Genomic DNA, 26,062 nt, shown 5'->3' on the forward strand with positions numbered 1-26,062 from the left:
TACAGTCGCCCTAAGATTTTGTCTTATTGCTGCTGTAAATAGGATTTTCTTCCCATTTCATCTTCTGAAGAGTTATTCATTGTTGAAACAAAGGAAAGCTATTGATGTTTAGGTATTTGTTTATTATTATTATAAATATTTTTCAGTTGATCCTTTTAGTTTTCAAGGTAGACAGTCATATCTTCTCCAAATAGTAAAACTGTTTTGTTTGCTTTTTTTTTAATAATTTATGTTAATCCTCTTATTTATGTACTTTTTTTGGCTGCGTTGAGTCTTCGTTGCTGTGCGTGGGCTTTCTCTAGTTGCAGTGAGCGGGGGCTACTTTTCGTTGCAGTCTGAGGGCTTCTCATTGCGGTGGCTTCTCTTGTTGCGGAGCACGGGCTCTAGCCGCGCGGGCTTCAGTACCTGTGGCACGTGGGCTCAGTAGTTGTGGCTCACGGGCTCTAGAGCACAGGCTCAGTAGTTGTGGCACACAGGCTTTGTTGCCTCACGGCATGTGGGATCTTCCCAGACCAGGGCTCGAACCCGTGTCCCCTACATTGGCAGGCAGATTCTTAACCACTGCCCCACCAGGGAAGCCCTCCTTTTGCTTTTATATCTTACTGGGTCGGTCAAAATAATTTTAAAAAGTAAAGGTGATTGGCATAGTCGTTGTTTATCTGATCTCAGTGGGACGTCTACGAGAATTTTACTGTTGTGTATAATGTTGATATTCTTGTTGTTTATTGAGTTTTGACAAATATATCTACAGCACGTAGCTCATACCTTAAACAAGATACAACACACTTTCAACATTTCAGAAAGTTCCCTGTGTCCCTTTCCAGTCTTCCTCCTTCAAAGGCAAGCACTCTTCCGACTTCCATCTGAAACTCATATAAATGAACATGACACTGATTTGAAACAGCCGTTTCTCATCCTGTAATACGTTCCACCCATTCCTGGTTCTTAGGGTTTTAAAAATATATGTTTCTTCTTTCTAAGCAAGTTTGTTTTGTTTTGTTTTTTTAATTCCATTTAGCAATACCCTACAATTTATGCAGGAGAATTCACTATATGAATACCCTGTAGGCTCGCAGCTCTGCCGTGAACTCCCAAGGTCCTGCCTCTGGACAGGTTTCCGAGCTGACTCTGAGGGCTTGGTCATCATTATGAGGTTCCTGAGCCTCAGACTTGAAATCAGTGTATTTTTCCTTAACTTGGAAAGAAACACTGTCTTCCGTAAGTTAATACCTTTCTTGGTCTTTTCCAAAGGTGTGCGAGAACTGTCAGGTTGGAAGGACGTTTCTACGTCCCATGCACCTTCGCCGCCTCTGACGCGTGGAGAAGTCCACACGGCAGGCAGCTGCTGTCAGGAGGCTGCTGGTTCTCCCGGGCGGCTTAGCGGCTTCCTTCTGAAACCCCACATCCAGAGTGTTGCTTTGTTCCCTTAGTCAACAGGGAACCCAAAGCTAGACCGAGTGCTTAGCTGAGCTCCCTAAGTCCCCCGGGTGTTAGAACATCTCTCTGGCTTCTTCTGCTTAGTGATTTTGGATTTGTTTATCTTTAATTTTCATTTCATCATCCAGTTTCATGCATATTTCACTTTAGCAGGTCTTTAACAGCAGGAGATCTCTCTTTCTGTCTCTCCACACACACACATACACACTCACGCAGGATAGAATGATGCCAGACTGAGGGGCGAGCCGCAGAGGGCCGTGCAGCGCCGCTGAGCGGCACGGCGTGGACGCAGAGCCTGGCAGCTTGCCCCGCGGAGCTGGGCCGGCGGTGCTGTGCGGGCAGCTCTCGTCCCGGCGGCAGAGGGCAGGGGCCCAGGGCCCGGCGCAGGAAGGGCCCTTATTCTGAACTGGTGAGTGAATTTCCGGGAAGAGGGGGCCGAGGATGGCCAGGAAGCCGGGCGCGGGAACGGAAAGCACCCCGCGAGGTCGTGGTCCGGGCGCTTGCTGAGTCTGAGATGGTGTTTGGGGGTTCAGGTAGCGACGGCCCAGGGCAGTTTGTCTTTCCTGGAGCGTGGAACGTTCTGGCGCCGATACCTTTCTCGAGCAGGGCTTCTTGTGTCACCTGCTGGCCCAAGACTGGCTTTTGGAGAAGGTTCTGGGAGGCCCCGACGCCTGCGCCCCCGGGCGTCCTCGGGGAGGTGAGGAGACCCCGTGCGGCTCTGCTGGCTCTCCTGCCGCCTGCCCGCCAGCCCCTCCCCGCGAGCATGGGACACCCTCTCCTGCCTCGCTGTTAGCTGCTCCAGAGCTGACGCTGGGCTTTGCGCGGCTCTGCTTGCCGGAATGGCAAAGAGACTGTTCTTTACCCTTCAAATCGTTTTCATCCGTCTGTGACACACGTCTCACACGGGTACTTGCTAAAAGCCTCGGAGTGTGAGGAAGTGGTTTCGGCCTTCGCTCACTTTTCTGTGGGTTTTTTCACGTTGAACCTCACATTAAAAGCACTTGCTCCCATTTTAAAATCCATCCAGGAGGACAGCACGCATCACAGTCGTTCCCTGTCGCGTTGCTGTGTCGTAGGCCCAGAGAGGGGCTGAGGAGGGGGGGTTGGGGTCCTGTCCCCTTGGCTCCCTGCCCTTGGGCAAGATGAGGAGGTGGGCAGGGCAGCCGAGGGGCCGCACAGCCCCTGCGGGTCCTTGCCTTCCCAAGCCCGGCCCCCAGACGGACGCGGCTTCCCGTGCAGGGACACCCGGTGCAGAGCAGAGTGGCCCCTGCCGCGTGTCTTCCCCGAGGCCGGCTCAGCTGCTTCCACCGGGTCGCCGGCCAGCCGAGGTCGGACCTGTCCCCAGCCCATCGTGTGGGGCTCCCTGCGACCAAGACTTGTCTCCTGCCCCAGGCTGAGTTGCCCTCCGCTTCTGCATTTGTCCAGTGCCCATGTCCAACCTCTCTGGCCAGTGTCTCCTCTGATGCAAACGGCTTCTCCAGTTCAGGGACCACACTCTTCCCAGGACTGTGTCGCCCCATGAACCCACGCCTGGGGCACATTTGGTGTCTTACCAACAGCTCAGGAGGCCCAGTCCCTTAGATGTGAACAGCCGAAGGTCTCAAAGCCTGTTCTTGGCATCGCTCTGGCCGTAGTCCTTAGCAGAGAAGTTCATTTAGTTCCTTAAATGCTCAACTCTTTTGTTCTTAACTCTTAAGGCAAAACTTGGTACATTGTAAGTCTAACCCCACAGACTTTTATTGCTCCTCTAAAGACAGATACGGCAGAGAAAGCCTTCCCCAAGTGAAAGATGTGCAACTATTTTAGCCTGTGCTCTTTGGGCTTTTGTCTTAGGCAGAAAGTACCCGTCCACCTCTGCTCTTTCTCCTGGTCCAGTGACGATGTCTGACTAGTCTGAGTCTCTCACCCCATCCATCCTTAGGGGAGTGGCCCGGCCCTCCTGTGACCTCAGACTTATCCCCCATGGTTCCATGAGTAGCTCTGGGTCACAACATCCTTTCAAAATTGTGCTTCGATTCGCTCGTTTTAGGTATGTTTAATGCCTCGACAGAATCGTGGAAGACCTCGTGGCCTTCTCTCAAGATTACGGTCTGTTCTAAAAATGGTATTTCTGCCAGCTCAGGCTTGAAATTCTAAAGTGTCACTACAAATTATATGCCTTTCATTCTTTTAATAATTTTTTGTCCAGAATCCTGCAGAAGGATCTCACTTAACCTCGCAGAGCTTGCTATTATCTGGGCTGTGAATAAACAAGAGAGGCTGCTCCGTAGCCCTGGGGTGCTTGCCCCTGAGTTTTCCCGTCCGCCCGGAGCAGATGAGCGGCTTGGAGTGGGGATCCATTCCACAGCACCCCCACCCCCGAGAGGCCTCACTCTGTGGAGGGTGAGATTATTTGTGTGTCTGGGCTTTGACACTGTGCCTCTGTCGACACGGTGACCATGATCTGAGGGTGCTGTAATATAGACAAGCGAATGTGATTCATCCTGCCAAACTCACGTCAGTAACTCATTCAGCCGAACACTGACGTATAGGTCAGAGTCTCTGAAAAACTTGACAAGAATTACACAAAGCACTTGAAAAATCATGAGAATGGCTTAGAAAACGACGGTAATGTTGACCTCTACTTGTTTTGTTTCATGTTTTTCTCCTACTCTTTATTTTCCAGAGAAAATTTTTGTTAATGAACTTCTATTGCTTTTTTCGTGAGATACATACATATATTTACCTTTTTGTATTACTCTATGGATGTGCAGTTCTACAGGATAGACCCAGGGTTTATAGCTTATGTAATTTTGGAGCTTTGGTTAAGAAAAACCATTCAAAGCTGCAAGTACCCCTGCTGGGACCTTGGGCAGGGCCAGCACAGATGGGGGCCAAACTCAAGTCTCACTGGAGGGGGCACAGGGTCCACCGTGAGGGCACTGGGTGACCGCTATTTGCAGCGCGTGGAGGGCCCGGCCCCTTGTTTTCACTCCACCCAAAGGCAGCAGGTCCTCAAACACGAGAGGTTCCCGTGAGCCACGTCTGGGACAGCCCTCCCTCCAGAGCTCTGACCCCAGAAGAATCCCAGTGGCTTAAATCCGGGCTTTCCGCACGCAGCGGTGAGCCCCGTGCCTGCTGGTGTCCTCATACACCAGCCCCGACCTCTCCTCGCGCAGGACACCCGGGTCTCCAGTGCAGGCCCCGCACCTGCCCCTCTCCTCCTGGCCCTGTCGACCCATTAACTGACTGGCCTTGTCCCCCCTCGGTAAACGTTTTATTTAGAACACGTTTTGGTTTACGGGATAATTGTGGAGATAGAGGGCTCCCTGGACCCCATGCTCAGTTGCCCCTCTTATTAACATCTTGCCTTTGTGGGGGACATTTGTCACAATCAGTGAACTAATATTGGCATATGGTTATTACCTGAAGGCCGTGCTTTACTCGGGTTTCCTCAGCATTTTGCAGATGCCTTTTTCTGTCCCAGGATCCCATCCAGCACCACGTCACACTGAGGGCCCGCGTCTCCTTGGGCTGCTCTTGGCCGGGCAGTTTCTCAGACTTACCCGGGTTTTGATGATGGTGGCAGCTCGAGAAGGCAGGTCAGGCGTCTTGCAGGATGCCACTCCACTGGGGTTTGTCAGAGTGTCCTCTTGTGGTTGGACTGGAGTTGGGGCTCTGGGGGAGGAGCCCACGGAGGCAAAGCGCCTCTCCTCACGCCCCCCCCCACCTCGTGGTTGGACTGGAGTTGGGGCTCTGGGGGAGGAGCCCACGGAGGCAAAGCGCCCTCTCCTCACGCCCCCCCCCCCACCTCGTGGTTGGACTGGAGTTGGGACTCTGGGGAAGGAGCCCACGGAGGCAAAGCGCCCTCTCCTCACGCCCCCCCCCCCCCCAGGCGCCTGTTCTCAGCTGACTGCTGTTCATGTGGGTCAGGCTTTGGAAACGTCGGGGGCTGTGACGGAGTTTGTGCTACGGTCGCCTTCTCTGTGGCCCCTGTCCTGAGTGGGCACTGTCGGCCTCAGAAGCCCAGAGCACTTGCATTCAGCGTCTACACAGCCAGCCCGGGGCGGGAAAGGAGAGTGTCTGATCAGCGTGACCGTGCTGGACCCTCGAAGGCGACGGTCCAAGAGAATAGCTCCTCTTCTGAATCATCTCTGTGACCGAGCCCTCGGCTTCTTTGCTTTAATGCTAAGCAGCTACAAGAAGTCAAAAGAACAACATTGGGCTTATCCGGGAGTCTCCACGAGGTGGAAAGATCAGGCCATAGTCCGTGCCTCCGCTTCTTGGGTGTGAACGGGGAAGCTCGTACCTGCCGCAGGTAACTGTGGAGGTTGGATGCGCCCCGATGAAGGCATCGCCAGTGCCTGGGGCACAGCAGGTGCTTCCCCAGAACAGGGAGGAATCCAGTTCCTACAGTGGGTCACGCACTCTTCTAGGTACTGAGGATCCAACAGTGAATTAAATGCATTCGAATGGAGTTTATCTCATGGGTAGCCATTACTATTATAATACTTACGATATTTATATTTCAGGAGACACAGTATGTAGACAGTTGTAGCCAAATCAGCAGTGGAATTACAATTAAAAAAATAAATTTGCATCTTAATTTTCCACTTAACTCACGCTGTAACCTGGGGGAAGTTATTTTAATGAAAGAATGTTCATTCTCATCCACGTAAAACAATACAAGGTACAGCGTCAGTGAAATCATATATTTTCAGCTATCAAATGTACAATTTAAGCAGTTACAATGCTCACTGCTGGCAATGTAGTGACAAGAGTCACTTTCTAAAAACTTTTTGTTAGGAAAAGTACGAAATACGCGCAAAGGTACAGAGTTTTCTTGTATTTGGTTTCAAAAACCATTAAGATTTTACCACAGTTGTTTCATCAGTTCCCCACCTTTTTTGCTAAAGTATTTTAAAAGAAATCCCAGAGATTTTGTCATTTCATCCTTAAGTGATTCAGTAAATAGCTCGAAAGAGGACATTGTATACCAATGACAGAATTAATGGAATCTTTAATATCATCTTATACTCAGTCCACATTTAAGCGTCCCTCATCGTTTTTCTAAAAACGTCTTTTCACAGTTGATTTGCTGGAATCAGGATCCAGACAAGGTCCATCTGTTGTGTTGGTGGTTTTGTCTCTTCCGTCTCTTAACCGACTTTCCCTGCTTTTAGCCCCTGCCTGCCTTCCTACCCGCTCTCGCCTGGGGTACAGCCCAGGGCGCTTGCCTGCTGAAGGTCCCAAGTCCGGGGTTTGGCTCTCCGCTTCCTCCTGGTGTCACTTAACTGGTTCCTGCATCTTCTTCATTGCCCAGACACATTCAGCTTTTGGTTTTCTGTGCTTTCTTGGGGGGGGTGTGAGTGTCAGCACTGCCCGGGTGCTTCTGGGTACCCCGTACCTCATCTCGCAGGGCAACGCTGGAGGCCCGGCTGCTCTGTTCTCAGTGATGTTGGACCATCCAGGAGCCTAGGCGGTGACAGCCCGTAAGGCTTGGGAGGAGTTATTTAAACCTCCTGAGTCTTGATTTCTCCATCTGTTAAGAGGAGAGATAATACCTCCTTCCCAAGAGGACTCCTGTGGTTACAGATGTGAAAGTACTTCCAGACTTCAAACAGCTGCACAAATGTTAGGTATTAATAATAATAGTGGTTCTTTTGGCAATTAAGAAAATTTTCTTTGAAAAGTATTCTCCTTCCTCAAGTACCTTTAATTGAGAAAATGGTGATGCTCTTTTTTTTTTTTTTTTAAATCGAAAAAAGCTTCCAGTATATTTGGGAAGAGGGAAAGGCACCAGCTTTTTAACCAACAGGCAGAGTGGAGGAGTGATTAACGCCTCGTGGTTTCTGGGCGCCTGAAGCCAAGAGAAAGATTAGTGATGCCTGTCTGTGGAGCAGAGCTTTGTTTAATAGCCTGGCCGGGGAAGACTAAAATCCCTTAGTCTTCTAGATTAGAGGAGCAAGGGGCATCCCCAAAGGGGTGCAAAAAAGCTATTGAAACTTTTATGGGATGGGTTCCTTTACAAAAGACTCTTCTATGTTCCAGCCCTGAGACAAGCATCTTGTAATACTCTTTTGTGAGGGCTGGAAGAATCTCTCAGAGCGATTTTGCCTGTTGACTGTCAGGAGCAGACTCGCTATTTAAATTTTAACGCTTCTCAGCAGGTCTGCAATTCCAAAGTCTGTTGGTGAGCAAGTCCTTCCTAGACCACTTTTTTTTTTTTAATTTGGTACAAGTCAGAGTGCCCATGACATGATTGGGTTCATTTATTTTAGTTTTCAGTTTAATCTCTCTTCCTGCCAGATCTTTTATCTTCTAGTAGGAGAGGAAAAAGAATAAGTAAAAATTCCTATCGATACAATCAGAGAACTGAGCAGAGCCCCAGGGTCTAGAGCAGATTAATAGGCCCCGTCATCGAATCGAACTGGGCAGCAGCTCCTACTACTCAGGCTACACTTTCAGGAGCTGTTTACACTCTGCGTGAACAAATGGCTGAGAGTCAGGGAATCGCGTGGGGCTGAGTTTCGGTGGGAGGGAGGGAGGGCGCTTGCGGCGGGAAGGAGGCGTCCGGGGCGCTTCTCTGCCCCTTCCCTGTGCGACTAATCGTTTCAGTCCACGGGCTCGACCACCGTCCTCCTGACTTTGCCTCTTTCTGAAATTGCCGCGGTTCACTCTGTACCTGACTGAGCAGGTGAGCGGCGTGCGCTTACAGACCCTGTAATCTGCAGGAAGAGGGGGGTGGAAGACGTGTTTCCTTCAGCGCGTGTGGCAGGGCCCCCGCAGGAGCAGGCAGCACTCGCGACTCAGAATAATCAAGGCGGGAGTTTAGGAGGGGAAGTGGCAGAGCCGGGATCACCCGTGGTCACAGGGGTGAGGCGAGCCGCAGAGCCGGGGAGAGAGATTATGCGGGGCTGCGCCGTGAGAAGAGCAGGGGCCTTTGGGTGAAGCATGCAGGCAGTCTGGGGCAACCTCCAGTGAGTAGGGAAGAGCCCTCCCTGCCAGGCAGGCCCTCCAGGGCACAGGCAGGGTGGGCAGGGTGGAGAGGGGGCCTGCGGTGAAAACAGGAGCGCCCGGCAGAGTCTCTGCCGGAGCCGGGCCTACACCAGACGCATCGGCGCCCTTCCCTTGTTTCACACTCATCGGTCTCAGGAGTCGTGTGTTATCCCCCTCGTGTTATGTGCAGTTCCCACCATTTAAACTCTTTAATTGTGGTAAAAATACACACAGCATGAGCTTTTCCGTCTCAGCCACTTCGGCGTGTCCAGTTCGGTAGCGTTAAGTACAATCACCCCGTCGTGCAGCCATTGCCACCATCATTTCCAGAAGTCTTTTCATCTCGCAAAACTGAAACTCTGTCCCCATCAAACACTAACTCCCGTCCCCCCTCCCCCAGCCCCCGGTGTACTCCAGGTGTCTCATTTACGTGGAATTATACTACATTATCTGTCCTTCGAGGACTGGCTTACTCCACTCAGCGTCATGTCCTCGAGGTTCATCCACGTTGGAGCGTGTGTCGGAATTTCTGTTCGTTTCAAGGCTGCATAATAGGTCGTTGTATGGATGGACCATATTCTGGTTGTCCATTCACCTGTCGATGGACACTTGGGTTGCATTGCCTTTTGGCTGTTATGAATAATGCTGTTATGTTCATAATGCTTAGCACCACTTCCAAGAAATAAGAAAGACAGCTCGATTTCCTACGGGTCAGTCCCCAGCACCCACATTTCACTTCACTGATAACTTGAGAATGTAGTTCAGGGTCATAGCAATTCTGAGCGGAACTGACACGGGGCACTTGTTCATCCCAGGGCATCACTGCACGAAACGATTGGGCCAAAAAGCCTGTTTAAACTCTATAGAGAAATTCCCACTAAAGTGTAGGAGCCGACAGAACCTTCTGAAGCCTTGCAGGCAAGAGCCCGCTTGGCTGACAGAGTCCCTCTTCCACGCCTGCCGGAAAGCTGGGAGCACAGATATTCTAAACTCGCTGTGAATTTCATTCCATGTCTCTCCAGCCAGAGCCGCTCAGGGGTGTGGCAGTATAATGAGTTGCCACGCAGATGGGTTGCAGGATGCACAGCCCATCTGTCTTTATCATGCTCATTTCCTCTTTTATTAAAATGTTAATGACTATCGGTTTTATTTATCATTTGGTGACATGTGCAGCATCCTTTTCTGGGAGACAAATCTGCGGTCTGCCATGTGAGCTGACAGAGAACTTCTTCCCATTACATATTGAACACAGGCATGAGGAATATTGGGTTCCATTAAACTGCCGTCTGCAGGTTGAACCAAAAAATCCCTTTACTTGTTGACAACAGCATGGGGTTAATAGGCACACTGGACTCTGCGTGGGAAACCCGAGTTCAAAGCCAGGCCCGCTGGTTACTCACCACGGGACCGTGAGCCTCGGTTTGCCCATCTGTTCAGTGGAGCCAACCACTCCACCTGCCTTGGTAAGCAAATGAGCTAATCTGTGGGAACGCACTTTGCATTCACTTACTGTCATTCAGACATGTGCTTGTAGAGGCCTGACCTTGTTTTGCTCCTTCTTTCAGACTCTCCGTGGAAAGTGCATCTGTCACACGTTGGCCCCGAGATGACAGGCGTCACCGTGCGTGGCCTGACCCCGGCTCGTACCTATCAATTCAGGGTGTGCGCCGTGAACCAAGTGGGCAAGGGCCAGTACAGCGCAGAGACGAGCAGGTGTGTGACACGCACCCTTGGAGAGGCACAGGGAGCCCAGGACGCATCGGGTTAGGCCATCAGCCACCACCCCTTAGTCACACTGGGGGAAGCAGAGAGGAGGCACAGTGGCTCGCCGGGCTCGCCAGGGGGGCCTTACCTGCCGAGGGGAGTTTCTTAGCTTCTGCGGTGCTCTGGCTGTGCCGACATAAACCATTCCCAACCGCACAGCCCTCGGTTTACGTGAGATTAAGAGCTTGCGGTGTTTCCACGCCCTTTGTGTACCTGACTGCCAGCAAGGCGGGAGCTGGTGCCACCGTCTTGACAGGTAAACACTGAGCAGGTGTCGGCAGGAAGCCAGGTGAGCTCTGGCGTTTCCCTGGTGGTCCTGATGCTGTCCCCCGCACCAGCCCCACCTCCCCAGGCCAGGCGGCTGCTTTCAAGCCTGTTCAGATGTGACGTGGGGAACGGGCTTCGTCCTGTTTCAGTGTGCCCTCCCCAGCGCACCTGAGCTCTCAGTGGGCTTGTGCTATAGAAGAGTTGAGAGATCTAAATGACTCTTTTCAAAATGTGGGAGTTTGATATGAGAAATATTGAAAGAGCCGAAGGAAACAATCGGGAAGGAGCCTCGGACTACGGCCTGTGAGCTGCCTCACTCACGCCTGTGATCCTTCGAGGAGCGGAGGTACCACGGGCCGTTCAAGCAGCAGCAGGTCGCCTCCCGCGCCTTTCTTGTTGCTTGCTGAACTGATTTTCTGTTACGTTGGTTTTTTGTAACTGTTTCGTGCACGTCCTTTCAGTTTGATCAGCTGTGCGTTTTGCTGTATTCATTGCTCGATGTGAGTAACTAGTTAGGCTCAAGCTTCAGCAAGGCAGAGAATGCGAGCGAGGACCCTTCGCCTCCGGGGCTGACCTCTCTTCCCCTCCCGGACTTCTTTTTCTTAGGTTGATGCTCCCTGAAGAGCCACCCAGCGCTCCCCCGAAAAATATAGTGGCCAGCGGGCGCACCAATCAGTCCATCATGGTCCAGTGGCAGCCGCCCCCGGAAACAGAGCACAACGGGGTGCTGCGTGGGTACATCCTCAGGCAAGTAGCCAGTGGTCGGCCATTTTCAGACCGTCCTTATAGAGAGTCAAGGGTCTGTTTTGCTCAGGTCGCAAACTCAAATGTCTGTAGGAGCCCAACAGTAATCGAGAGACTCAGGCCAGCAGCGAGACTCTAGGGACTGGTGGAGACGGCGGCAGACCAATGAGAACAGGCGCCCGTGGGCAGCCTCACCGGACAGTCTCTGCAGTCAGCCGTGACGCGCACATGCAAGAAACCGCTATCAGGGGTCGCATTTTGGCAGAAGGATGGAGGGGAAATATTATGGGTTGGGAGCAAGGTGTGCTTATTCACTGTAAATGCTTTCACTCTTAAGTTTTTACCAGGGGCATGCATTAAGTATAATAATTTTTAATTAGTAATAATGCGGTTGATTTAATTATAAGCCAGTTTTTGCCATGCTAGTGCGTTGTTCAGAATTGCCAGGTTTTCCACTGTTACAAAGAAATTTTTAAATCCAGCTTTTTACACACATTCTCACCGTTTTTAAAAATTGGGAATGAAATCAATGTATTTTGAAACACAGGGCAGGCCAGACCCTCACAGCTGCAGAACAGATGTGGCCCAAGAGTGGCCGGTTTGCTGTCTCTGCCCCCGTGGGGAGGGGTGTCAGGCTTCTGAGCACACTGAGTGAACTGTACCACCACCGACTGGGTTGACAGAAGGCACCTGCTTTGCCAAAACCACTGCTAATTTTAAGATTGCAGCGAAAGTGATCATTTGAGAGGTTTGTTGACACAAGTAAAAAGAAAACAGTAAAGCAGTATTAAAAGGATAACTATTAAACCTCTTCTAATGGACCGTGCAGCTGTGGCCGTATCTGTTACCAGCCTTATGGGGCAGGGGCCATGGGTGTCCGTCATTACCGTCCTCCAGATGCCCAGCCCATGCCCTTTCTAAAAGTGTGATCAGAAAATACCGGGTTAACAAAGGTCTTAAGTGGAGAAATATAGTCTCTTAGATCAATGTAAGAAATTATGGAAGAGTTGCTTCTTTAACGCCGCATCTTTGCGTGTGGGAGATAGCTCATTGCTATGTATTTACATAATCACCCACTCATGGTTTCATACGTGTTTATCTTTATGCCTGTAATATTTACCCGTCCCAACCATTTCACCGCTATTTTGGAGTTTTTCCTCGAGCGTATGAAGTATCCTCTGAACACAAGCCAGATCATTATCTGCCTGAAGCGGTTCAAGTGCGGCCCTCCCCTGGGGTGCACGAGGGCTGGAGGACTGATAGCACTCAGGGCCCCCTCGGTCTCCGCGCCCCTGGCCGTCCTTCCCCGTTTCAAAGGGGACACCGCGGATCTGTCCCCTGCGGGCAGGGGGCGCCTGTGGACTCTGGTTCTGTGGGTGCTTCCAGACAATCCCGTTTCCCTGGGGAAAGCAGCCCGGTGCTCCCCCCTGCTTGAGGCTGGGGTTTTCTGTCACGTTCCTGCCCCTCACTGCTCACCCCAGCTGTCGCCCTTGTTCCGTGCTTATCAACTAATGAAAATAATTGGCCTCCCCTCCCAGACCAGCCCTTCCTTCCCGTGCTTGTCATCCAGGCCGCCTCTGTCTTTTTTTGAGCACATGGAGGGAGAAGTTTCCTTGCGCTCCAGCTGCCAAGTAAGGACTTTAAAAGTCAGCCCACAGAACCAGAACCCGGGGCATGGAGTTTAATAATGAAATCTCTCTGATGTTACAAGGCCCCATCGGGGACTGCACGTTTTTCTATTTTGCGGGATTACGACTGTTAAAAGGATTTTCTGTGATGGTATCCGTCGAGTCGAGCACTGGAAAAGAGGGCATCTGTGTTTGCAGGGGCTTGAATCAAGAAAGCCCCAAGATGAGGGTACGCTACCCAAGGCCTGTGAATATCCAAGTTTTCAGAAATTGAAGACCCGTGCCAAAATGAATTTGCTTGGAAACATTTCCGAATAATCCTCCCATCTGCAGATGAGCTCTGTCTGCAAGTGTGGACCCTCTGGGGCACAAGTCTCCGTGTCAGATAAACAGCACAGCCCACGGAAGAACAAAATGGAAACAAATAACTGTTGTCGCCCTGGCCATAAGAATTAGTTAGAGTGTGTTCACAGCAATAAAATATTTATAATAATGGGCAGGGTGTTGCTTTGAGAGGAGCATAGGGGTTACGTCCTTTAAAAACATTCTCCTGTTTATTTCTGTGTGAAAAATCATCTCGTTCTCTCTGAGATGGTCTCCTGGGCAACGTATCCGGCCAGTCAGAGGACGATGCCCTGCACTTCTGTTATTAATTATGACCTTCCCAGACATCCCATGAATGTTACAAAAGCACCCTGAGCCGCCGGTCAGAGTGGACCAAGCTGCCTGCCTCGAAGGGAGAGCTGCCGTCTCCAAGACGTGGAGTCTGCAGCGCGTCACACACAACCTCACACAGAGGGGCCTGGGAGAAGGTGTGCAGCACGCTTGTTTCTCATAGCTCAGCGTTCTCTCTTAGGATGCTTCCTACAAGAGCAGTGTTTCCGAAGGAGAAATGTGTGGGGGTGCTTTGCACTGTCACACCTCCTGTGCACCCACTGTTTCATTTTATTCTTACAACAAGCCTGTGAGATGCCATCATTATTATGTCCGTTTAGGGAGGAGGGAAGAAAGGCTCAGGGACGTTAAGAATTTGCTTGAGGCCACCCAGCTCCTAAGGCTTCTTCCCAGCCTAAGTCTTCTGAGCTGATTGCTTTGCTTTTCCCTGGAATGTGTAGCAGACAGTGGAGTGAGCTCTTCAGTAGCCGTGCCCGGCTTGTGCCACATTGGTTACCCATGATCCTGGGCACCAGTCACGTGCCACATTACTCTGGGGTCTGGAGCCAATATTTACCTGTTTCAAAATGGCTGTCTAATTGTCTCAGTGCCATTTATTTTAAAAGTTTACGTTTCGTAGATGGGAAGTATCTGGTACGCGGGTTATTCCACACCAAGCCTTCCTCCTGTTGTCCCCTGCCTGGAAGACAGACCATCCCGTTATACGGATGAACTTAACGTGCTGTGAATGGCGCCTACACTTGGTGCAGGTAGTTCAGAAAAGGAGTGTCAGCTGAGTACGATCGGAAGTTGATGGGCTATGAAGCACAAATGGGGTTTGATACCCTAACTTCCATCTTGGCCCGTCGCGGAGCGCCACTGACCGTCGCCAGGGCCCTGCAGGGCCCGCATCCTGCTGCTCCTTTCAGGCGGGAGTCGGGGAGGCCTTGGGCCTTTGTGCTTTTCACAGCTGGCCTGCTCTCCAGCATTTCTGCCTCCTCTCCACAGTCCTCACCGCGTACAAGTGGCCTGTAGCGGGAAGGGACAAAAGACTAGTCTCAGAAAATCCTGATTTTCATGGACTGCCTTTTCAGCCATTGTTCCCTTTGGAGGGCTGTTTTCCATTCCAGGCCTGAACTCCGGGGCTCCTCCTGCTGGTCCGCCTGCGTCCAGACGCTCCGCCCCTGGTGACAGCGCAGATGACTGAGCGGGACTCCGCAGGCTTGCTCAGTGTCCGGGAGGGGCCTGGAGACCCCGGCCCTCTGCGGAGAGTGGACGGTCTCCTGCTGCCGCTCTGGGCTCGTGCTCTCTTCCCTCCCCCACTGAGCATCAGAGCCACGTCTTCCTGAGGCAAGAACCAGCTCTTGGATAGAAATTCGTGCTTTTGGAAGCTGCCCAATGACTGAGGAAGTTACGCCCACTGCACATGCCCCTCGGTTTACCCAGGGCAACTGATTCACTTCTACACATGCAGTCGTGGAAAACACTCGCTACTCAAAACAACACTACAGCAGCCCTCTCATTGTACAAATAGCAATGTCCTAGCTAATACGCTTTCTGTGTCCAGAGCCGTGTATATGTCGCTGTTTTAAATAAATACAACTTTAAATCTCTGCCGTTAGTCCACTGAAGAGCATACACACCACGATCTTACAGGTCCCCTAAAAAGCCATTTGTCACACTTAGCGCCAGCCTAGTATTTTAGGAGGGTGAATGCCTTTGGAAAGCACTCATTCTGACTCCAGGACTTGGTGAGCAAACCCAGCGGGGAGCTCAGCCCAGGGACACCGAGAGACCGCACACTGCTCTCTTCCTTCCCTCCCTCATCGCAGTCACAGGAGGAAGGGCTCGCTCAGACGGATTTATAGCCACACCCGCTAGAAATCATGTCTGGAATTTTGGGCCTTAAGTCACTGTACTCCCTGGACAACTGGCACTTAAAAAGCAACCATCTTCCCTGAACCCTAACATAGTTGGAATGTCAGTTCTGTTGGCCCAGAGCTTATAATCACTGTGAGATTAGGTTATACCTTTTTTAGCGGTTGAAGTAGAAGCAGTGTCGTCTGACGCTGACCTCTGGCTTTACTCTTGTTTTTACTTCCGCTTTCCTCTGACCGTGTGGAGTGACTTCAGGTAAAGCCAGTTCCTTGCTCAAGTATCTCCCCTGGGTCCGCCGCAGGTACCGCCTGGCTGGCCTGCCCGGAGAGTACCAGCAGAGGAACATCAGCAGCCCCGAGGTCAGCTACTGCCTGGTGACGGAGCTCATCGTCTGGACGCAGTATGAGATACAGGTGGCCGCCTACAATGGAGCTGGCCTGGGCGTCTTCAGCAGGGCGGTGACCGAGTACACCTTACAAGGAGGTAAGCTTGCTTTCCCCCGAGGCTGCAGAATCGTCGCTAGGGAGCAGGATTTGCAAAGTTCAACTGGGGCATGTTTGGAATAAAGAGAGCGTCCAGTCCTCTAGGGAGTGGTTAGAGGAGAGTGATCACGTATTTAATTTCATCTCTCTGTCTATTCCAAAACTATAGCAAAACCACAGAAGGGAAACAGATACGATTCTAACTGCTTTTTTCTGGTTACTAAGGACAGGGTGTATCTACACACATCCTTTAACTGGTCCACTTATTCTGTAAAAGGTCCGTGGGATTGTCTTTTCCTAAATGGAATAACAGTATATTTTGCAGTGAAGCTGGCCGTGGAGTCCTGTGTGAAACTGTGAATGTTTTTCAAAGAGGATGAGTATTTAGTATTTTGCTTTTAATGGTGTAATACAATTATTAGTAATGGAATTTGCAACTTGGTGCTCTCCACCCCCCCCCCCGCTTTGGTTTACTTTTTCAGTTACACAAGCAAACAATTTACTAAATCGATAAAAACTCTTCCCCACACCCACCCCCCAAAATGACCAGGCAGAATGTCATAAAGCCAGTGGGTCTTACGTTTATGTGCTAAGACCCAACCCCGTTATTTTCAGTGATTTCCACTGGTTTTCTGGAGGATCCGGGTCTCGGCGCCAGGAAGGGCTGGGCACTCAGAAACCTCCTCCGTGTCTGCATTTCGCTTTCAAAGCTCTTAGCGGTAATAAATAGACCGTCTCTCGACACAGCCAGGTGTGCCCCACAGCAGCCCAGAGCCTTGCCCGGGGAAGCCGTTCTCCCACAGGATCTGAAACGCTTTTTCGCTCAGCCGTTTTACCCTCTCCTGACTCACAGGTGTGATTTTATTTGCTTAGGCGTTTTTATTGCTACCAGGCCTTGACCTTTTTCAAACGGTAAGGTTTCTAACTGCCCACCTCTCTCCCCAAATCATTCCTGGGACCTCACGTTCCTTGATATTACATGCTGTCATTGCCGTCCCTTATTGATCGGCTGTCTGTTGTCATCCGAAAGTCCATAAATCCCCCTTTATGAGTTAAGCGCCGTCACCTCTGCGTTCACAGTGAACAGGAGAAATGTTTAACGTGCAGGACGACCGGGAAGGGGCTGTTTATCTGCTGGTGATCCTTGCTCACTCACTGAAAAATGAAAGTAGCTGAAACCCTGCACAGTCCATGCTTGCTTTAATTAGTCTACTTCATAAAATAACAATAAATTTGGAAACACTTAACGTGACAGATATTGCTGTTAGTAATCCCCACGGCTCTTCACTGTGACTCTGCTTCCTCGGGTTACCGGGGCGTTTGCATCCTGTGCTGCCGCAGGCTCCGCTGGATGGAGAAGGGCTGGGAGGCTGTGGAGTCTGCCCTGGGGACCCGTGGAAGGTTGAGGGCTGTGAGTGACGTGATCAAAGTGCCGCATTAGAAGAGGGGCCTGTCGGTGGGTGCGGGTGAGGCGGAGGGGAGCTGAGGAGGAGGCGGCGGCTCCAGAGACAAAAGAGCGATAGCGTGGCTGTGAAGTGATGAATTCCCCCGTCTCTGGCGCTGGCCTGAGGGGGGCGAGGGGCGTGTTCGGGTGCTGCTTCATGGTTTTCAGAGCAGCTCCACACGCCTTCCCTCTGCAGTGCCCCCGGAACCCCACCCAGACTGCAAGGGGCCCCGCGGGCCCTCCCCCAAGCGACCTGTCCGGTAGGACCGGGGCCAGCCCCTCCCTCAGCTTGCTTGCAGTTTATGGCATAGGACAGGACACGTTCTGCTCGAATTGAGCTGGTCTAAGGTCGCTCGGCTAACACACGGTGGAGCAGCGCTAACGCTGGGTCTTCTGAGTCGAGAGCTCTGTTTTCTGGGCGCCGTCAACAGCCTCTGCTGTCAGTGGGACCCACGCTCGCACGGGGCTCACGCGGGACACAGGCGCACTCGCACGGGGCTCATCGTCCATGCTCCTTGTGAGCCTTCCAGGCACCCACAGCCCAACAAGAGGGAGCAAAGCACGTTAACTCTGTCCTTGAATCCGCGCTGCCGCCCAGGACAGGACAGTCACAAGAGAGCTTTAGACACAAGGTCGGGAAGAATGGGGGCAAGTGCGGGGGGACGTGCGGCTGGCCTGGCTCTGGAGCAAATGACTTGGTAAGCCGGGTGAGGAGCCTCTGACTAGAAGGTGGGACGTTGGGAAGAAAACGGCACCATCGAGGGGCCTTGAGTAACTTAGGGAGACGGAGATGAGGCTGGGGCGCTTGTGAGATGTCTGCACACGCACGTGCACACACAGGCACGTGCACCACATGCACGCATACTCACATGCACACACGCACATGCACACACACAGGCACGCACGCACAGGCACGCACACACAGGCACACGCACTGCACACGCACGCGCACAACGCACACACATGCATACACACGCACGCAAGCTTGCGCACACACATGCATACACACGCACGCAGGCTCGCGTACACACCCCTTTCTGTACACGTGGCCCCAGAAACGGCCCTTTTCTGGAGTCTGTAAGGCCTGATTCTTACTATTTACTCCTTATCTGCCTTCGAGAAACACAGTAACTTTTTTGAGCCTCTGCTGTTTTCATTTGTAAAGCTGTGACGTGTCTACCTGCCCTGACTGCTTTAAGGGCAGTTGTGAAGCAAAAACAAGGCAATGCACGTGAAAAGGCTTTGAAAACGCTGAGCTATGGTACAAACACCCGTGTTGTTGTCTGTATTCCTCCTTCCACCGTGACAATGACCAGTATGTACTGCGGTATTTGAATGTTTCTGTACTGGTAGTTGTACAGAAAGAAATTTGGGGTTATTCTCTCTGCTAATAGTAAAATCGAGAGCACACATTCAGGAATTGATGTGAGCACCTACTGTGTGCTCAAGGTTGGGCGATGGGCCAGGGCAACGAGAGTGGAGGGGATACCTGTCTCGTTGTCAAACCTGCGGGCTTGCAGCCTCGCTCGGGAGCAAAGACTGACATTTGTGAGACAAGATCAAGAACTAGAACAGAATCCGGCCTCATTCACAGGCAGTGACTCCCCATTTGCCCACAAGATAGGCATTACTAACGTGCTGTAAAGGCTTTCCAGCCGAGATGCCCTGAGGAGTATGCCTTGGTGGGAAGGCATCCCTGAGAAGGGGCTTTGCTGGGACTGCACCAGGGAAGTAAGCGTAGCCGTCTGATTTGGTTAGGAATGGAGTCCAGCCGCTAGACTCAGACCCAAGAGAACAGTAGCTTAACTGAGGTGGAGGTGTGTTTTTATCTCTCTCAGGGTCATAGTGGCACCTTTATGGTCAGCAGAGAGTCAGGCTCCTTCCTTTTGCTTTGCCATCATTAGCATCTGCCTCATGGTTACAAGCTGACTCCTGCGATGCCAGCTATCACGTCCACATCCCAGTAGGAGGAAGGCATGGGGTGTGCCTTGTGGCCTAGTAATCAAGTGTGCTCACCTCTGAAGAGCTTTCTTAGAAGTCCCATCTGCCACAGACGTATGCTTACAATTCATGGACTGTCTCTGTGCCAGAGAGCCTGGAAAGGGTCTTTCAGCTGGGTGCATTTCTGTCCATTATGAAGGAAGGAAGGGGGAGGGGAAAGTGGAGGGCAGCTAGCAGTTTCGGCCCCACTTTGTATGGTGACTCCTGCTGGGGAGTCAAACCCAGAGGATGTATTTATGCTTTCTAGATATAAAGTTGTGGGACAACCTGTCTCATGGCTGCTGCATGAAGAGCGTCTCATGATCCTTCATAATCGCGCACATTGGAATTAGCAGAAACTGCAAACCCGCAGCCCCTCCGGACCCCTCGGCCTCAGCCCTCAGCTCGGCGGGTCTGCTCGGCCAACAGCCGAACACGTGGATCCGCCACCGGGGACCCTTCCCAGCACCTCGCGTGTCCCAGTGCTGTTAGCGGCCATTGCTGAGAAAGCCTGGGGGCTGAGTTGGCCCTTGGAGCTGAAAAGGGAATAATTAAAATGCTTGTATATTAAGGAGAAAAAAATAACTCATAAGATTAATTGTCAGCCTAATTTGGGAAATTACTGGAATGTATATAAACATAATTCTGGAGTCCATCAGGAGTCAATCACGGAGGATCAGGAAGTACTGGCCTTGGGAAGAGTGAAGCTGCAGTCCAGCCAGACTCATTGTCGCTGTCCCTGTACCGCGTGGCAGGCTTGATCCATCAGGCGAGATGAGATGTCATTTATCTTGACTTCAGTAAGGCTCCTCTCGAGAAGGTATGGGAACGCCAGGAGAGCTGGTGCGGCTCCCCCTGCCATTAGCGGGGCGTGTGGCCTGTTAGACCATCACTCGCAAAGAGAACTTATAAATAATGCACTGTCGGCCCGGGTGCAGGCACACAGCGGCAGGAACGCGGGGACGGGAAGGCTGCTGCCCAGGAGACGCAGTGGCCTCGTGCTCCTGGAGCACATGGGCTTGGCCTCAGAGGCACCTTTTTCCAGGAAGCTCCTAAAGGAAGATAAGTGAGTTACTCCTCCCTTGAGTTCAGCCGCATGTGATATTGATCCCTGAAGTGATTTGAACCCCCTGTGCCACCTGTCACACACCCCGTGTTTCTCTTCAGTCCCAGTCATTGTTAAGATACAATAAAAACGTCTGCTTTGTCTGCTTTCGTCCTTTAAGGTTTGGACACACAGGGATTATTTAACACAAACTTTCTCACCTCCCAACTTTTCATATCCCCCCCCCTCATCCCCCACCCACCATGATCTTGCCTGCCAATCCCATTTGATAGATTTTATTAGCAGGGCCTCATGACCTTCTCTGCTCTAGAGAAGAATTTTTAAATGCCAGAGATTAATTCACACACGGAGCAGCAAAACTCTAATAACAGCTCCAGCCATGCGAACTTTCCGGGCGGGGTCGGGGGAAGACGGGGCGTGGTGCGTTCGTCGCAGTGGCCGTGGCCTCAAGTTCACAATACGGCAACCCACTCGTCAAATTTCCATTGTGATTACCCAAAATGAATGAAAGACAGCTTAAGTTTACTCGAGAATTTACTTCAGACCCCTTCCAGAAAGCAATATGCTGTTAGTTTCAAGTAGGAAAAGCCATAGAGCCTACGTTCTGCATGACTAAACGTGCAGTGAATTACAATCTACGTTCTGCATGACTAAACGTGCAGTGAATTACAGGCATTTTTCTCGTGGCCAGTGTCTGTTTCAGCAGCTTCCTGATCGTCTAGTGTGGGAGGGCAAAGCACTGCAGTCATCTGCAGCAGTCAGTCGTTCAGATTTGATGCTGATGCAGTGTTTGCTTCCAGTCAGTTTCTGTTAAAAACTGTTCGACTAATGGTGAAAGACACATGAAGAAGTAAGGTGACCACAGAGGTCTGAGGTGAGCCTCAGTGTGGAATCCTACATACTGTTAGGATACGGATGTAATAGGTGATGGTTCCATCCTAAAATAAGCCAGTGAGGTTAGCAAACTCCTATCCCTTCCTTAAATGTATCCATAAAAATGCAGATGTTGGTTTTTCTAGAAAGGGTCCAAAGACAAATTATACTATAAATCATCATTTTTGAGCATGCCAAGGTTTTAATTTTTTCTGGTTTTATTTCTTTATCATTTTTCTTCTTGTCACAGGTATTTTTGTGCTGTAATGATTTATTCTGGTTTCAGAACATTACCTTCTAATGAAAGAGAAATATTTCATATTTAAAGAGAAATGGAAAAAAACATTTGGTTATCCACATTTCTAAAACATTAGTAAAAGCCCTTAAATGTTCACTTGGGCTTTGCAAGGTTTTCTAAAGTAAGGATTATAAATGAACACTCCGTTTGCCAGCTCCATTCTTATCTCCTCTTGGGAAATTCTCAATGTGGCATAAATGACGTTGCACAAAAGATTTGTGCAAAATCCTTAAGACCTTCTAGACCTCAAGCTGCGCCTACAGAACAGGATGATGTTCAGAATCTCCCAGCATCACCTAAAACACTACTGAACAGAGTGATATGGGATATTCCATTAGGTATGGGCTTCATTTGGCCTTTTAGAACTCTCAGGAAAGGAAAGGATAGGAAACGAGCATTTTAGGGGAAGCCACTCTATGCCAGTTTTGCTGTGCTGTGCTCCCCACTTACACTCATTATCATTTCGTCAGTCATCCCCCAGCCATCACGTGAGAAAAGCACCCCTGTCCCTATTTTACAGAGAAAAAATGGAAGCTCAGAGAGGTAACTAACTTTCCAAAGGTCACATAGTTCGAAAAGGCTGGAAAATGCTAGAATGTATGCTTTTGCTTTTCATTCTGCATATAGCAAACACGGACATAAATTACTTCCAGGTTTTTGGTGCTTATGTTCACATGGCAAGTGGGCTTGCAGTAGCTCGTGGACATTTTTTACTGCCATCCACAATAAGAGGTCTGTTTTACATGGACACCCAGGACACACACACACACACACACACACACACACACACACACACACACACACACACACACACACACACACACACACACACACACCTGAAACAAAAGGCTCATAGAACAATAGTTGCCCTGACGGTCTGTGAAGTTCTTTAATATTTTCTATTGTATTCCATTCTGTTTCACTCTCTCCTCCTTTAACAGATGCAGGCTGTGATCACAAAATTGACTTCCTGGGCTGCTGCTAATGCATTTATAACCTGCAGTTTTGAAAAACACTGAATTTAAGCAATACAGGATGTTTGGTTCAGCTGATCATGAATCCCTTTCAGAACAGGCTTCTGCTGGCCTGTAGGACACATCAGGCTTCGCAAGGGAGATACTGCTAAAACCAACACTGAAAGACCAAACAAGGGTCTGAGTGGGGCTTTGGGCAGGGGTGACAGGCCTGGGCACAGAGCTGAGATCTGGGGGATGGAGGAAGCTGAGTCCAGCACCTGTATCTGTGCAGACGACCTCATGGGAGAGAAGGGGTTTCCGGGGTAGGACTTGCCCTTCCGCTGCTGCTGGCAGATACAAGGAACGATCAAACCCATCTTAAATTACTGTGACCAGCACATTACGGACTGGGCTTCGCTACAAGCCTGTGGATGCCTCAAGGGCAGGGGCCACGTCTGATTTGTCTTATTTACATCTGTATCCCTAAATCCAAGCACAATGCCTGATGCGTAAGTAAACAGAATGTAAATAGCTGTCTGATTACAGACAGACCCTTGCTGTTCCTATTTCGGTTCCCAACACTGCACCGATTGAATGTCCGCGTGCAGCACAATGCCTGCCCTTCTCCCCCGAGTCTTCTGCTTGTCTTAGAAGGAGAGCCGGGTCCCTGCTTGCCCTGCCCCACACATTGTACCTCCGCAGCCTAAAAGCTGGTCCCAGATGCTTTCTCCTCAATGCCTGGAGCAGGAAGAATTGGGAAAAATAAGTTCAGAAAAGGACGCACAACACTTTTTAAGTGTTAAGCTGTTTTCTTACGCTGGCCGTTAAAAAAAGATCCTTGAGCTGCTTTGTCCAGGATTTGCTATCCTAATAATGTGTTAGGAATGTTTAATGCAGTTAGACATTTACGGGTATCAAAACCCCAAGAACCGTCACAACACGAGAACTCAGCCGTCACCTGTAACGATCTGGAATTAACAGTAACGCCCAACGCACAAACTGTAATATATTCGTGCCCACAGCAAAGTGTAGCCCGTGATTCTTCCACATGATGATCTGCTTCTCCCCTCTCTGAAAGGCATTTAATTCTGTGGGGTCACCTGGAGAGGGAGATGCCTGGGAATTCTGGGTAGATACTTCAGTCCCTGATACTAGCAATCATATGCTTTTAGGGTAAGGAAAATCAGGGTGTGTGGTTTGTGGTGGAGACCTGAGGACCCACGCTCCCGTCTGTGGTGTGGACGTTGTTGGGAGCAGCTGTCCTGCCAGCGGCTCCGTTCCCAGTGAGTGGAATTTGAGCAGAAGTGAGGAGATGCTCTTCTAGGCAAGGGGGGTGCCCTGAATGCTCGCCTGCCAGGCTGCTCACACCCAGGAAGACTGACCTTGCCCTGTAGGGCGATGAGAGATGAACTGCTATTGTGTAGGACACTGAGATTGCACAGTTTACCTGTACCAGATAAGGTAGATAAGGTATCTCGGGGAGATGCAGCTGAGCATGTTAGCATATAGAAATTTTGTCGGGCAATGCGCTGTAATTTCGTTCTGTGCTAAATTCAGCTAATTTTACAGCATTATCAGTGGGCCGTTAGCATCTTTAGGTTGGGTTTGCACCCGTTGATACGGGAAACAAGCAGGAAGCGGAAGTCAATCACTTTCCTGCTACAGAGGCCACGCCCACCTGCCCCATGAGACGTTGTGAATTCCCTGCGGGCACGTCCCAGCCTCAGTTTACTAATTTTATTTGGCATGTTGTGACTCTCCCAGACGCCAGGTAGCTCCATGGTCAGTGTAGGTTTCTTTCAATTAACTCCTACTTTAAACTGTTTCTGCCGTTTACGTAGATTACAGAGAAGATGCATTTTAATGATCAGCTAGAATTTACTCGGGGATCCTGCAAATAAGCTTTACGTAATCTGCATGATGTTGTTTGAGTACTTGAACGAAAGAGCAAACATGAAAACCACTGGTGTCTCTCTTTTCAGCTGCAGAGACTGGTTCAGGAAAGGCGCTGGCCTGGCGGAGTCTCAAATTCTGTGCACCGTAAATAGCAGTAGACGTTCCTGGAAGAAAAGGTGGAAAAGAGTCACTAGGAGTCACCTTTGGTCACTCAGAAGGGGCCACAGGCTACCAAACTCATTTCCTTTTGGGGGAGGGTTACCGAGTCGATGGATCCAAATAGTGTATTCATTCGGTGGCTTGATTTCCACTCGTTCGTTCATTCATTTATTGACTCAGTCAGCACCCCGTGGCTAAGAGGGGGAATGTGGATTGGGTGATAAAGTAATTAGATGGACTCCAAGAGCTCAGCTTTGCCCGAAGAGTGTCATTCACTTGATGGACCGCCACTGTGAGGGTGACTCCAGTTGCAAAACCCATCAGTCTTCTGGGCTTTTCTTGGTCAGCACTTCTGTCAGTGACTTGGAGGGGGTGGAGAGGACATGCCGATCAAACATGCAGGTGTCACAGCTGAGACGGGCCATTCAGATATTCTGTCCCCGAATCAGAAATAAAAATAAACTGCTGTGTTAGATTGATGGCTGAAACCAGGCTGAAACATAAAAGGGATAAGCCAGACACTGCATTTACATGCACACAACCAGCCATGTGACAGAGGGAGGGAAGACGGGACTTGCCAACGGTTACCATAAAAAGAGTCAGGGAGGTGAGTTGAGCACAGATCCGGGGAGAGCGTTGACCGTCACCTTGTAGATGACACACTTCCAAATCAAGGCAGATCGTAATGCCACAGAATCCTGTTTGGGCTGGATGCCACCCTGAGGGATGGTGAGAACTCGGGGCCTCTGCAGACGGGGATGACCAGCACGGGCAGTGCTCTGTCAATCATGTCATGTGGGAAACGGGAGGGAAGCGGGGTGTTTACTTGGCCCGTGGGAGCAAAGCCCAGCTGGATATTTTTGTGATTTTCATTTAGTCTAACAGCTCTGTGGGCAAGGAGACAGACAGGCATCAACAGGCAGCAATTGCGGAAGGAAGGGTTTCAGTTCCGAGTAAGGAAAGTCCCTTTACAGCGTACGGCCAGGGCGCAAGTTGACTAAAGAGCAGGGAAGGCGTCTAAGAAGCTCTGCGGGCAGCAGCTGAGTGGCTGCCTGCCGGAGGAGTGGCAGGTGGGCTCCCGCAAGGACAGGTTGGTGAACCCCAGGACCTCACGGTGCTGGAAGTATACCTACAGGAAAAGGAGGGTACAGAAATAGAAATTAGGCTTCTCATTGACTTTGAAACCATGTAAATATTGGGTTGGCCAAAAAGTTCATTCAGGTTTTTCCGTAAGATGTTACTAAATTACTTTAAAACATTTATAAAAGAAATTCTAAAAAACTGAAGGCAAAATGAAACGAATGATCATAGCGGTATTTTGAATTGGTGACTTAGCCAAATGGAAAGTCACTATTTCAAGGAACTTTAAAACATGACAGTTTGATTGACAATCCCTAGCACAAAACCAAAATCAAAAGCTGGAGGAAAAAGATAAAGGTCCAAAGCTGTTTTCAGCAATCGTGTTGGTAATGGTAGGGCTGGGTTTGGTCTCCTAAGGTGCAGTTGTATGAGTGTCGTGACATAAAGCAAATAAGGGTTATGTGGATGTTAGGAACTG

General features: G+C 50.4%; 1 protein-coding gene across 1 annotated transcript in view; it reads left to right on the forward strand.

Annotated features, from left to right (window-relative positions):
- SDK1 (sidekick cell adhesion molecule 1) overlaps positions 1-26,062 on the forward strand; it is a gene marked incomplete at both ends in the record, with an annotated part of 814,918 nt that overhangs the window by 628,630 nt on the left and 160,226 nt on the right. The window contains 3 exons of the mRNA XM_082671251.1: positions 9,981-10,128; positions 11,053-11,193; positions 15,652-15,833. Coding sequence (XP_082527377.1) covers positions 9,981-10,128; positions 11,053-11,193; positions 15,652-15,833 — 471 coding nt within the window. The remainder of the gene's footprint in view (positions 1-9,980; positions 10,129-11,052; positions 11,194-15,651; positions 15,834-26,062) is intronic.

This window comes from Grampus griseus (assembly GCF_964374135.1).
Source record: "Grampus griseus genome assembly, chromosome: 14".
Taxonomy (NCBI): domain Eukaryota; kingdom Metazoa; phylum Chordata; class Mammalia; order Artiodactyla; family Delphinidae; genus Grampus; species Grampus griseus.